We start from the raw sequence: 15458 nt of genomic DNA, 5'->3' as shown, positions 1-15458 counted from the left end.
GTAATGTGAGGAAATTAAAAACATGTTTATGCGACAATGAGCTGTTTTCCTAAATCCCACCATGTTTCTGGGTAATCCGGGCATGACAGAGGATAAAGATGACTTTTCCTTTCATGATGCTGCACATTCACACCGATGCTCCCCCCCCTCTCTGCTTTTTCCAGCCCTCTGTGGTTTCAGTCTGCCTCTCCCTGCATTGTATGTTACCCACCATTCCTCTCCGCTCCCTCCGTGCACTCCTCTGCATAGCCTGGAGAGAGCCTGTCGGTTGACGACTCGATTCCGACCAATGACACGCCGTGTCTGTAAGGCGCAGGACCAGTTTCACCAATAACAGAAGGCACTGGGCGGGACATATATATAGAAAATCACTGGCGCTGGAGAGAGACAGACGCATCCGTGGAAAGGACCCGTGAGACGAGACAGGTACCAAAGGATCATTCTCGGCATGGACGTGTCAGAGTGACCAGCTGCAGACACTGTCGCTTCGTCCACCTGATCCACCACCGAGCATGTCTACTCCAGAAGAAGCCGGCCAGCGTGAGGAAGGGGAGTACGGAAGGGCGGCTAAACGGCTCAAAACAGAGGAGACGGAGGCGGATGAGAGAGAGGAGGGGGAAGAGGAGCTGGAGGAAGGAGAGGATTCGGACTCCGGATCGCTACCCGGTAACGGAGAGTCGGCGACAGACAATCGGGCCCGGTGGAGCGCGAGCCAATTCGGAGCAGGGCTGAGGGTAAGGAGAGCAAAAATGTTACCTAACGGTACCCTGCGGCACAGCATCACACACCGAGCCGGGCGAGCCGCGCGCATGTGCGCGCGCGCTGTCATGCAGTCTGTGCCAAGAGACATCTACCTGTCACACATATGTCGGCGCCGACATCACCGACACAGTGGAGCCTGAGCTATAAATCCAGGCCAATTTTTCAATGTGACGCCTGTGTTCATTCAGCCAAAGCAATTGTCCGATAAAATGTGTGTGGTGGTAAATGTGCAAAATGTCCCGTTTGACTTTTGATGTTGAATATTCGGTTCTTTCCACTCTATGGTGTCTGTTGTGTATTTGTGTATTTCCTTGCAATGCTGTGGTTTCCTCTCAGGTCACTGGCTTTTCAGTACAAATCATCGACTTGTTAACGTTTCCCACACGAAACTCAGAAGCCTAAATTTGGGTTTAACACAGATGTCCTGGTTTCTCTTTGGTTATTCACCCAGTGTCTCTTGTATCTGCTAATGTTGAGTCCATCTGATATTTACAGTGCCATGAAAAAGTATTTACCCCTTTGTTTCAAGTGATGCTGATAACTGGCAAGACATTCATTTCACGCTGAAGAATTTTGGCCCATTTTTCTTTGCACAGTTGTGTGAATTCAGACAAATTGGACGTTTTTCGAGTATGAATGGCCAATTTAAGCACCTTACTAACCCTAACTGTTATTGTGATTTGGCACCATATAAATAAAACTGAATGGAATTGTTTGTGGTCATGCTAAAGCCTCTCAATTGGATTTAAGTCTGGACTTTTCACTAGACCACTCAAAGTAGAGCTGGGCGATAGAACGATAACGATATGTATCGCGATATAACTTTTACTCGATAGAGAAATTAAGCTATCGCGATAGACCTCTTAAAAAAAAAAAAAAAAAAGACCAGCCAATCCAAATTAAGTAGCGCAGAGCCGAACCAATCACAGCCGCAGCGTCACGTCGCGTGACTTGTTACGTACAGCACAAGTGCCAAGCCGCACGTTTTTTTATTTTTTTATTTTTTTATTTTTTTTATTTTTTTTATTTTATTTTATTTTATTTTTTTTTACTTTTTATTTTTTATTTTTTTTTATTTTATTAGTAATATAAACATACAAACAAAATGCACCATATATTACAGATTCAGAGAATAAACATTTCTTACATATTAGCAACTTTCATATATAGTGAAAATAAAATATAAAGATGGGGTCACATAAATTAACAGATTATTAACTCACTAAATCAAAATCTTCTACAAAGGAAACAAAAAAAGCAGCCTTTTTCTTTTTAACTAAAGTCAAAGATTTAACCAACAGGTTTAGGTCGTTTTTCCAGTGAGCCAGTGTTGGTTTAATCTTAAAAAAGCGACATTTATGTATAAAATGCTTACACAAGATTAATAACACATTAACACCATAATTAGCTTTCTTTTCTTTCAAAAACACTCCAAACATTATCATATTTAAGGTAAATGGGGTAATTTGAATCCCACTGGAATAAAGCCAGGTATGAAAATCCAACCAAAATATTTGTACAAAATTGCACAAAAAGAATAGATGGTCCAAATCCTCCTCTTCTGTTTCACAAAATACACAATTACCCGTTTCTATTTTGAATCTATCACTAAGGAGTCTATTTATCGGGTAAATTTTATTCAAGATTTTAAATTGGACTTCTTTCCCTTTAGGAGGGATAGGGAAGGTGATATAATCAGTTCTTATTTTTTCAATTTCTTCCCTTTGGAAATCTTTTAATATGTAATTACGTCTAAGTAAATTTGGAGAATAAAGACTCCTTAATGAAGATCTAAGAAACTTATTGTTGCATTTAACATCACAAAATCGAATACCATCTATATATAATTGCCTTAACTTGGGGGAGATGTCAGAATATATTATATCATTTACAACTATGTTTTTAAGTGACAATGGAATGGATTTTATAACCCGATTAAATTTACTTTTAGAACATTGGATATTAAACTTCTGGCAAAAATCTTGATGTCCTAGAACATGTCCTTCCTCATCTACAAAATGGGCAATTGCCCAAACACCTTTTGATAACCAATCTTGAATAAAAATAGATTTTCTGTTCATCAGTATATATCTATTGTTCCAAATTGGGCTATTATGTGGAGTGAAATTATGTTTAAATAACATTTTCCAATAAAGAAGGACCTGTTTATGGAATTCAGAGAGTTTAGCAGGTAGCTTAGTAATTTCAAAGTCACACTTTAGGAGAAAGTCGATACCCCCCAGTGTGTTAAAGACCTTACTTGGTATAAAAAACCAAATGGAGTGTGGATTATTTAGGAAGGATTTTAACCATTTAAGTTTCAAAACACCATTCATTATGTCAAAATCAATTGCGTTTCCACCGCCTTCAATGTATGGTTTAACCAAATCATCTTTAGATATATAATGGCACTTATTCCTCCAAATAAAATTAAAATTCAAGCTATTAATTGTTTTAATAACTTTATTCGATATTGATAGAGAGTAAGCTGGATATATAAATCTAGATAAACTATCCATTTTGGTTAATAATATTCTTCCAAAAATTGTGATGTCTCTTTGTAACCACTTATTTAGGATTGTCTTACATTTGTCAACATTATCTAAAATATTTACTTTTTCTAAGTGCCAAGCCGCACGTGTGTTTGTTTGGGAAGCAGCCAGCGGGTAATGGAGGAAATGAGTGTGCCGACTAGAAAAATCAACCGAGCGTGACCGAAGAGAAAACAGATGATGGTTCCAATGCCGGAGAGATTGTTGAACGGAAGAGCCATAGAAGTTCCGTAGTGTGAAGGTATTTCGGCTATTTCAAGTCTGACAAAAAACAGAGTAGCGTGCACTGTAAATTGTGCCGAAAGCAAGTCTGGAAATACAATAAACTGGAGCATGCGTCACACTGTGCGCCACGTTATTGTTTCGGTGAAATGAATTTCTACAATACTGTTAATTCTACTCTCTGCAGTGTTTAAATGCTTACATATACACACAGTTACTGTCCGTCCACACATACGACTCGGTTCTGCTTCTATGCCCCAGCTTTGTTTACTTTTTCCCACCGAGGCTTCTAGACTTCTGATTGGCCAACATTTCTGCACGGTTAGGAATCTAGCGCCACCTGCTGCTTTGGCATGTTCATAGCAGCGTTTTCCTTCATTTCTGCCTTCATGTGTGGACGGGATTATTTTTTAAAACGAAAACGGAAAATCTCCGTTTTCAAAAATACCCGTGTACGTGTGGACGTAGCCTCAGTCTCTGACTGGAAGCGCTAATTCGTCATTCGGCTTTTGTCAGACTAAAGTAACTGTTAAAACTGTTTGAAAAGCTCAGCTATACAACAAGGAGAGATTGAGAATTTCCTTTTAGTTCTCAGTTTATTTGATATTGACAAAAGTTAGTCAGTTTTGTCTGTTCTTCTGTAAAACAAACTAAGATTTATTTTTAGAATTAATATTTTGTTTCTAAGTGGAATTGACAATTTAGTAGTCTGTTTCGTTTGTTCTATTTTGAAACTTAAACGCTTTAGCGGCTGCCTTTTGTGTAGTTTGCAATATTTGCCTTTATTTATCTGAAAAAGTCTCATGTTCCTTAAGTACATCTACCCTGTTGAACTTATTATGGGAAATAAATATTTAAATAAAAACAAGCTGCTGATTATTTCACATTTTACTTGTGAGCAACGGCACATTTAAATCTTACAAATATAGTTATTTGGCTTATATCGTGATAGATATCGTTATCGCCTGAAATGAAAAAAACATATCGTGATATGAAGAAATCTCATATCGCCCAGCTCTACCTCAAAGCTTTATTATTATTATTTCTAAGCCATTTAAGGTGGAGTTTCTGATGTGTTTCAGATCATGCTGCATAACCAAAATGCTCTTCATCATCAGGCCATGAACTGGAGCTGGAGATTCTCCTTCAGGATTTTCAGAGTAGAATCCATGATTCCAAGCAAAGCAGCCCCAGGCCATCACACTGTTACCTCAATGTTTGATTGTTGGTACGATGTTGTTGTTATAAAATGCTGGGGTAGTTTTATGCTAGCTGTAACGGGACACCAGCCTTCCAAAAAGTCCTGCTTTTCTCTAATTAGTCCCCTGAAAACTTTCCCAAAGTCTTGGGGAGCAAGATGGGCTTTTGAATATGTGAGGATGAACCTTTGTTTTGGTTTTTTTATGGTCAGTATTGGTTTTCTGGTTGGTTTGGTTGGTTTTCTCTCCCAGTTTTTGCCCAGTTTCTTTCTTATGGTTGAGTCGTGAACACTGACACTGACTGAGTTGTTCGGATGTTGTTCTGGGTTCTTCTGTGACCTCCTGGATGATTTGGTGAGGGGCTCTTGGGGTCAGCCACTGTTGGGCAGGTTTTCTTGATAATAACTCTCACTGTGGTTCTTTGAAGAAATGGATTTGTAACATTTTCCTGACTAATAGATGTCATGACTTTTTTCTTATTTGTTCTCAAATTAATTTTAGATCGTGACATGATGTGTTGCTTTTTGATTGTTTAGCCTACCTCACATTGTCAAATTAGCTTTGTAGCTAATCAAATTTGAACTTAGCATTTCAAAATATATGGTTAAACAGTTAATTCAAAATGTAACATGGTAGGCCTGGTAGCTGGTAGGTTTGGATGGCTTTTCCCCTTTGGTAAATACAATCAGTATTTAAAATTACATTTAGCATTTACTCAGGTTACTTTTGTCTAATAAAATATTTTTTTTATCTAAAGCATTTGATGATAAATATGCAGGAAATAAGACATCGGGTAGGGTACAAACCTTTCCAGTACATGGCCACGGTCACCACATCACGCAACATTTCATGACCACGTGAACATCATTTATTAAGTTCTACTATCCCAGTCTCCACCTTTGCCTTCTTGATTGTTTTGATCTGGTGCATTATAAGTAAAAACCAAATGAAACTGAATTGACTTCCAGTATTTGAGCTGGGTAGGTGCCTCGTGCCTTAACTTGATCAAATCTGATTTGAAGACTTGCTCTCGCCAGCGTACAAGTTTGCAGATTCTGTGTTTACTTACAGTTGGCTGTGTGTCCTCGTCCATCAACAATAATAAATACCTGCAGTATCACACACCGTGCAGGAAATTAAAAATTAATATGCACAAATACATATGTGCCACAACTGCAGTACCTTTATTGAGGCTGGGTCGGTCAGGGTCGGATCCTGAATCTGGCAGGAAATGTTCTTCTACAAGTTACACAGACTTCAGGTTTTATAAAGTGACAAGACAACATTTTAAGACCATTTCCAATAACTATATTTCTGATGACACAGTATTACAAAAATATTGTATGCTTTGTCAACGCTTGCAGGCAGTAAATGAACTGCTCCTTCCTTTTCATATGAAATGCATACATAGAGTGCTTGTTTACTCAGAATTATTTTGGCATATTGCACATAACAGGCTGTACCTATATCAGCACATCACTCATTGCCTCATCACTGCTGTATGTTTTTGATCTGCTACATTGCACTGTTCTTTGTATCACCATTTACAAGTCGGTCCATTATTGTTGAATTTTGCACTTACATCTGTATTGAGACTGATAATTTGGCCTCCGCAGTAAGTCTGGCCTTTGATGTATCTGCTGATTGAGGAGCCAGCGTTGCAGCAGTATCTTCTGTGAGATTGTGATGAAGCCAGATTATATTAGTTTCTCTCCTATTTGAAACATTATATTTGTAAGGAAGCTGTTGCTAAGGAAGACTTGACTTTGCTATATTTGTAGTTGAAATGTATTTAAAATTCAAGCAGATATACTTTTTAACATCAGTTCAGTCACTAGTCATGTCAGTGAGTAATAGTGTTAAATAACTATAATGCCATTATTGACCAAACCTTTTTTAATAATTGAATAACTCTAGCTTTTATCATTTCATGTAAATCTCACTGTTGCAAGCCTAGTTTTTAAAATGTTAAAAAACAAAACAAACAAACATTTTTCTGCATTAGCTGTGTGTCGGCTAAAGGACTCCCAGCAAGCTGACAAATGTTATTAAAGTGGGTCTGTGGTCTGCTGACTGTGTGGGCTGGGTAGCTGGGTTAGAAGAATGCAGCTCTCTGCTGAGATAAACAACCAACAGAGTAAATAGAGAAGTGAGAAGGGCTTTTTTTAATTGGGTAGAAGGATGTAATGTATATGACTGTTTCCTTTCTCGTTGTCTCACCATTACAGCGTCCGGGGGTATTAGAGTGGAACATTCACACACACGCATTCTGGGTTCTGAGTGAAGGTGGGATCACCTTGCATGTAATCAGCATTACATGCTTGTAGTCTAGTTTCCGAATACTTAGGTATGCATGCACGTACACGGTTACACATACGTCATTTCATCATTAGAGGGTGATTAAGAAAATGGATGCGCTGCTACTGTGTGTTGCTTCAGCCATTAATTAGAGTCAGAACAGAGCACATGTATACAGTTGAAAGTCTAAAAATAGGATCCCAGTAAAAGAAACAATAAATGAAATAAGAACAAGATTAAACGCATATATATACATACACACACAAAAGAAGCGCGTATTCTCGGAAAAGTGGTTGCAGGAGGTGAGCTGGCTTCAAACAAATGATGAACGCACAGAGATGTGGTGCAGAATGTGCCGTGAAAATCCCACTCTAGGACAAAAACAGCTTTTTATATGGACGCAAACGCGCGCTGCAACTTCTTATCTGGTGCGTCTTTTATTTTGACAGCGAATGCGCACATGCGGACCACTTATGTGCACCCGTGTAAATAACATAATGTTCTGCCGGGTGTGTTGTTGGTTTTCCCTCGATTTCTGAGTCGACAAGCGCCTTTGTTACTGGGACCAGTCATTTTAAGAAAGGCCCCCATTAGAACCCATGAGAAATGCAAGAAGCGCATTATTGCTCAGTCTGCAATATCTTTCCCAGAACAAACACCAATTGCAAATAACAGACTAAAAATAAACCTGAAAATCTGTTTAGAACAGCTACTATGTTGCAAAGAGTGAACTACCACTGGCACAATTTAGCAGTCTTTGCAAACTTCAAAAAGCAAACGGCCTCGATCTTGGTTCCACTTGTCTCTTACCCGTGACTTCAGTGGAAATTTCAAATTCAGGCTCTGACACAGACTGATTCAAGTCCTACACAGTTCTTACAAGTTCATAGACATTTCTGTTCAATTAAAACCAAGTATTTGAGTTGATGATTGTAATTTTTATACAATGTTGTCATTTGTTTTTCAACAATTTTTTGATTAATGTTTTGTTTCCTTTACAATATTATACTTTAATGTATAATATTGTAACAGAAACAAAACATCAATCAAAAAATTGCTCTCTTTTTTATTCAGGCTACTTAAATTTATTTTGGGCTACCAAAAACTGAAGAGTCCCTGCCCGAAGGGCTGCCAGGGACTTTGAAATTTTGCGAGCCCTGAAGAGGCAACTGTCCTACTTTAGGTTTGTGATGACATTCACCTCTGACTCAGTCTAAAGCCATAAGGTTGAGAATCCTAAGTATTTAAATACCTGATATTGATATACTTGTTAGTTCTTACTATAGAAAGTCGGACTTCACATTGTGTGGAAATGGCCTCGTATCCCCTCCCCAGACTGACTGAGAGCAACAATAGATTACTTTTTGAAGGAGTGTACAGTGTGTGGGTAGAAGTGAGTATACTGTAGCCTTTCATTATGGCCTTGAATCATCACTCGGTGTAGTATTGTTCAAGTTTATATTCTTGTAACAGGAGTTACAATTTTACATTACAACTCATTCACTTTCTGTTAAAGACACTTTAAATTCCCAAAGCCAGGGGAATTAAAAGTGTGTGTGTGTGTGCGTGTGCGTGTGTGTGCGTGTGTGTGTGTGCGTGTGTGTGTGCGTGCGTGTGTGTGTGCGTGTGTGTGTGTGTGCGTGCGTGTGTGTGTGCGTGTGCGTGTGTGTGTGTGTGTGTGCGTGCGTGTGTGTGTGTGTGTGTGTGTGTGCGTGCGTGCGTGCGTGCGTGCGTGTGTGTGTGCGTGTGTGCGTGCGTGTGTGTGTGCGTGTGTGTGTGCGCGCGCTGATGACTAAGAGCGTGATTTCCAGGCTGAGCAGTGAGAAGATGGTGGCTTTTAGTGGGAGTTGTGCAGGCTGCAGCACAGACTCTGCAGTACAGAAGAAAAGCGCTGTAATAAAAACATTAATTATAAACAAAAAAAGGAATCCTCTTTGAGCCATTACTTGTGTAAAGTATTTTCCCAAAAGACAAGGACACAGGCAACAGGTAATACTGAACTAAATGTAAAACCTCAACCTTTTTCATTTTTACCTAAACCGTGTGCACAAAACTCTGGAGGGATCTATGCTACCGTAGAATCCAGTCAGGACGCCTGCTACTGCTGTTTGCTCGTGTTTTTTTTATTTTATTTATTTATTTATTTTTATGGGCGATCGTTTTCAGGCTTCAAGCAGCACCATTATACCAACATTTCACATTCTACACATTGTTTTAGGTGTATTTGACCAAAAGTTTGACTGAAAATTCACATGCAAGCTTTTTTCAAGGCTGTGGTATTTGCCCGCAAACAATACCTTTCAGCTAGCTAAAACAGAATATTATGCTATCACCGAGCAACATGGCTAATGCCTTTCACACAGCTTTGTCTCAACTCCAAAGAGCCACAGAAGTAAAAGCTCATAATAATAATTGAAACAATCTTTGAAAAAATGACTTACCAAGCAGGGCAAACAACTCAAACATGTAGAGCAAAATGTTCTGAAACGGCTTCACTTCAGCTTCGATTGGAGCCGTGCTGGGGGCGGAGTCTGTGAATTTACTCTATTGGTGTCATAGCCCCTGTAGGAGTTCAGAGTTAAGACCCTGGAAAGGCTCATCCTGGACCAGCTGCGACCCATAGTAAGACCACATCTGGATCCCCTTCAGTTCGCTTATCAGCCTCGTCTCGGAACTGAGGACGCCATCATCTACCTGCTCAATCGTGTCTACACCCATCTGGACCAGCCGGCGAGCACTGTGAGGGTCATGTTTTTTGACGTTTCTAGTGCTTTCAACACCATCAGGCCGACCCTCCTGGGTGATAAGTTAGCAGCGATGCAGGTGGATGCTTCTCTGGTGTCCTGGATTGTTGATTACCTGACAGGAAGACCACAATATGTACGTCTCCCACAGTGTGTGTCTGACAAGGTGATCAGCAACACAGGGGCACCACAGGGGACTGTCCTCTCCCCCTTCCTCTTCACCCTCTACACCACAGACTTCAGCCACTGCACAGAGACCTCCATCTTCAGAAGTTTTCTGATGACTCTGCGGTGGTTGGATGCATCAGCAGGGATGATGAGACAGAGTACCGGGCTGTGGTCGACTCCTTTGTCACGTGGTGTGAGCAGAATCATCTGCAGCTCAACGTGGCAAAGACCAAGGAACTGATCGTGGACTTCAGGAAGACCAGGAAACACTTGACCCCTGTTTCAATCCAGGGGGTCAGTGTGGACATTGTGGAGGACTATAAATACCTTGGAGTACACATTGACAATAAACTGGACTGGGCTAAAAACACCACAGCACTTTACAGGAAGGGCCAGAGTCGTCTCTATTTTTTGAGGCGACTGAGGTCCTTCAACATCTGCCAGAAAATGCTGAGGATTTTCTATGAGTCTGTGGTGGCCAGTGCGATCCTCTATGCTGTTGCATGCTGGGGGAGCAGGCTGAGGGCAGCAGATGCCAACAGACTCAATAAACTGATCCGTAAGGCCAGCAATGTTGTGGGGATGGAGCTGGACTCCCTCAAGGTGGTGTCGGAGAGGCGGATGCTGTCCAAGATAAAGACAATGTTGGATAACACCTCCCACCCACTCCATGACATGCTGGTCAGTCACAGGAGCACGTTCAGTGAGAGACTGAGATTACCGAAAAGCACCACTGAACGACACAGGAAATCATTCCTGCCTGTGGCCATCTCCCTGTACAACGCATCCACTTAACACACTGTTTGCTGCTACAACTACACATGTTTCTTTTCCAGCTATTTATTTATGAGTGACTTATGTATGTATGTATATATATGTATATATTGTACTATTCTTAGTTAGTGTATTGTCTGTCTTGTCTTAATGTTGGTTTATAATGGAGCACTGTAACAAAAAATAATTTCCCCCAGGGATCAATAAAGTATTCTGATTCTGATTCTGATTAAGAGGTCAAGAGTTAATGTTTCCATTGTAACACCTCCAGATTTGACAGAGAAACACTCATTTTTAACACTCGATTTTAACTACTATCATTTTACACCTCAGAGTTACATTAAAAGAATGTGACTCTGCTTAGAGTAAAATTAACTCTACTTTTGCAAGAAGACTATTAACACCAAAACATTTAACACTTTTGAATTTGCTGTGTAGCAAGGCCGGTGAGGCCACTCTAGATAGGAGTCAAAAATCAGCCTCGGTGGCCAACCAGGGATGCTGAAGTCAGCTGTCAGCTGACAGTGACTCAGGATATGGTGAAACTACAACTGATCTGTGAACAGCCTTCAAGGCTCTTCTTAGGCTGGAAAAACCTTCTGGGACGCTCCTTGTACTGACTAGATAAGAAGCTTCTGCTTTGGGTCGGTATCACATTACTTAAATATTGAATTTTTTTAAAACAGTAAAATTAGCCTTTTTTGGCCATATTTGCACTTAGCTAGTAATCCACAGTTTAAGAACAACGTTTTCACACTAGAAGAATTTGCATTTGTAGTGGAAAAATGCAGAAGAAGCACAACTATCTGCTGAAAAGAGGTGTAGAAGCTAAAGTGTTTGCTGAAGACAGCTTTATTTGAAAAACTGAAGAGTGTTAAGAAAGCAGACTGAGCGTGAGTGGGGAAGATGTGTGGCAACAGCCACGGGTAGGAGTCAAACCTGCGCTGCCTGGCTCAGGGTGGCTGCTCGTCTCACTGATATCTCAGAGACTGGAAATGGAGGTGAAGATGTTGAAGTGGATATCGGAAAAGTTGCTGAAATCATGAAAACTTTGCAGAATTGTAATCATTTAGCAGCAATATTGACAAAGCAAAACAGTCAGGTAAAAAGAAGCTGCAGAAGCTGAAATTCTGTCAGCTGAAAACATGCTGCCATGATTCAAACCCAGCTGCTCCTCTCACTGAGCTACAACATGGCTCACTCTGCTGAGCTAAACCAGCTATTACACTTGTGGTGTGGTCCCATTCATTTCAAAGGGCCAAAAAGTGCATAAAAAGCTAAATATTTCCAAGAGTATAAAAGTTATGAGCACAAAAAGATGCAGCTGGCATTAGCAGAAAGAGCAGTTTAAAATGTGAATGGTGAAAAACTACAATAAGGCTGAAGAATAAAGTATAAAGAGAAACAGGGACACAAAAGTGTGGATGCCTTACGGCATTCACACAATTAAGAACACATTACACAAAAACATTTGGATATTTATTACTCAGTGTGTGTGAGTGTGTCTTCGAGGGGCTTGAGCAGCTATGCAGCACATGGTGGAAAAAGCCTGTAAGATGCAGTTACAGTGTTAGCCACAGTGTTGGTAAATGTTACACTACACTGTCAAAAGTATTCGCTGACCCATCCAAATCATTGAGTTGAGGCATTCCAGTCACTTCTGTGGCCACAGGTCAAGCACCTAGGCATGCAGACTGCTGCTGCAAACATCTGCGAAGGAATGGGTGAGTCTCAGGAGCTCAGTGAAAACTGTTTGGAGGTTCTAGTAGAGTCCAACAACGAAACTGTGGACTGAATCGCTAAGGAGTTTAGGTGTTTAACTGGGGTTTTAGGATTATATTGTTTGTAAATTTGTTCCCACACATAAATACATTTCTAATCAAAGCAATGCTCATGTGGCTTAATTGCCTTCTGTGTTATATTGAAACACATGATATGAGCAAAGTATGCTTCATTAGCAGCAGGGTGTAGAGGGCTGCCTGTTCTGTCATGGTCGGCTGTGTGGCAGGCAGGTGGTGGACCCAAAATGCAGGATTCTTAGGAAACGAGGTTTAAACTGAAAATGCAGCTTTATTGCTGGAACAAAACATCAAGATAAAACAAAACTCACGAAAGCAAACAAAACTCTAAACTGAGATGCAGGAGGACTGGAAATCAACACACAGCAAGTGAGGGTGAACAGATGTTAACGACGCGACGCTGACACAAAGACACACTGGGCTTAAATACACTGAGGGAGTCATCAAGGAATTAGAGACAGAAGGGGGACACAGCTGGGAGAAATAAGACCTAACGAGACAGGGAGAGCAAAGCTGGAACACTGACATCAGACAGGAACAAGAACCTTCAAAGTAAAACAGGAAACAAAACACACTTTACTAAGACACGGACTAGACAGAGAGAGACAGACTTGACACTGACCAAAGTCTACTAAATAATCATCATAATCAAAACAGTATCACTGATAAATCAAATCATAAATAATAATCTAGAAAAACACCAAAGCATGAAAAACAGAAAGCTGGGTCAACATTACCCAGAACCGTGACATGTTTCCCAGTTAAACTCTATATATATATGTGTGTATATATATATATATATATATATATATATATATATATATATATATATATATATATATATATATATATATATATATATATATATATATATATTAGGGGTGCAACGATATTCGTATCGATATTGAACCGTTCGATACAGTGCTTTCGGTTCGGTACGCATATGTATCGAACAATACAACATTTGTAATTTATTTTATCAACTTTCCTTCTGAAGATGCTGTCTGTGTTGAGCGCTCAGTGAATCTGCGTTCGACTACTCCGCCTAGGCTGCACTGTCGAGCGCAGATCCACTGAGCGCTCAACACAGACAGCATAGTCAGAAGGAAGAGCGCAGGGCAAGCTAGCAAGACAGAAGTTCAGCTCTCCTTGCAACATGGACCTCCCCCACCCTCATTCAGATCTGGCGTTTGGAATTATTTTGGTTTTCATGTGACGTATGACCCTGAAGGTAAGCGAGTCATGGACTAAAGTAAAACAGTATGTTGGATGTGCCATGCAATGCTCAATTACATGGGTGGGAGCTAGTGTGTTAGCGCAGTTAGCTCGTTAACGTGTATATATATATATATATATATATATATAGGGCTGCTCGATTATGGCAAAAATGATAATCACAATTATTTTCACTGAAATTGAGATCTCGATTATTTGACGATATTTATTTAACAATAACAATGTGTTGAATAATGACTTTAAAGATTGTCAAAAAATAATATAAAACAGTGTGCAAATACTGATAACAGTGCAAATGTTTGCAATATAAAAAATAAATTAAAAATGTAAACATCTGTGTTTAGTGAACTTTGCAGTGTTGCTCTGTGGTGCAGCTACACTGTAGCAAAGTTTACACACTGTGTCTACTTGATCCACGTCTGACTGAACCCATAATGTTTCCACACCACTGAAGTTTTTTTTTTACCTCTTTTTAACCAACGGCAGTCACTCTCCTCTCCAAATAACTTCTGCTTAGCTTTCCGAGCTTCCCTCGGGTCCTCTTAATTGTTGTGACGCGTGTTCGAAATGCAGAGAGGTGCGCTCGATTTGTCACATGGAGCAGCGCGAGAGTAAAGCATGAGGGAGGGGCTAATAATCGGCTCAGTCATTTTTAATGATCGTTGAAAGCCCAGATCGTAATCGAGATTAAAATTCGATTAATTGAGCAGCCCTATATATATATATATATATATATATAGCAATATATATATATATATATAGCAATATATATATATATATATAGCAATATATATATAGCAGCTGGATAGCGTAGTGGTTAGACTACATGCCTTTGGAACAGAGGATCGCAAGTTCGATTCCTGCCTGGGGCGTCTGTATCCAGTAAGGGTCCTAAGGCTAGACCCCCTATGCTAAGCAAGCCTACCGCAGACATGAACGAGACAGATAAATATGAAGGCATGCCGGCTCGGACGTCGCCCGGATCAACCATCACAGTGGCAGATATCCAAGAAAGGGTCTCGACATGGTTCATGCCTACTGGCTGAAGAAGCTGACTGCACTCCACGAGCGTCTGGCAGCACAAATGAACCAGCTGCTAGTTAACGAGAGACACCCGGAATGGCTAACTGAAGGCCGGACGGTCCTGATCCCCAAGGACCCCAAGAAGGGACCGGTCCCCTCCAACTACCGACCAATAACCTGCCTCAGTACTACATGGAAGCTCCTGTCAGGCATCATATTGGCTAAGATGAACAGGCACATGGGTCAATACATGAGCGGGACACAGAAAGGAATTGGCAAGAATACCAGAGGCGCAAAACACCAGCTACTGGTAGACAGAACAGTCAGCCGAGACTGCAAGACCAGACTGACCAACCTGTACACTGCCTGGATTGATTACAAGAAGGCCTATGACTCAATCAGAATCAGAATACTTTATTGATCCCTGGGGGAAATTATTTTTTGTTACAGTGCTCCATTTTAAACCAACATTAAGACAAGACAGACAATACGCTAACTAAGAATAGTACAATATATACATATATATACATACATACATACATAAGTCACTTATAAATAAATATTTGGAAAAGAAACATGTGTAGTTGTAGCAGCAAACAGTGTGTTAAGTGGATGCGTTGTACAGGGAGATGGCCACAGGCAGGAATGATTTCCTGTGTCGTTCAGTGGTGCTTTTCGGTA

At 40.3% G+C, this 15458-nt stretch overlaps 1 protein-coding gene across 1 annotated transcript in view; it reads left to right on the top strand.

The window, feature by feature from the left end:
- Positions 1 to 273: 273 nt before the first annotated feature.
- Positions 274 to 15458, top strand: part of hnrnpll (heterogeneous nuclear ribonucleoprotein L like) — an 80546-nt gene continuing 65361 nt past the window's right edge. The window contains exon 1 of the mRNA XM_082556864.1: positions 274 to 734. Within this exon, the coding sequence (XP_082412990.1) occupies positions 513 to 734 (222 nt within the window). The 5' untranslated portion in view covers positions 274 to 512. The remainder of the gene's footprint in view (positions 735 to 15458) is intronic.

Source organism: Aulonocara stuartgranti (assembly GCF_965226115.1).
Source record: "Aulonocara stuartgranti genome assembly, chromosome: 13".
NCBI lineage: Eukaryota > Metazoa > Chordata > Actinopteri > Cichliformes > Cichlidae > Aulonocara > Aulonocara stuartgranti.
The sequence above is the reverse complement of the archived record's forward strand: the minus strand, read 5'-3'. Positions and strand labels throughout refer to the sequence as shown.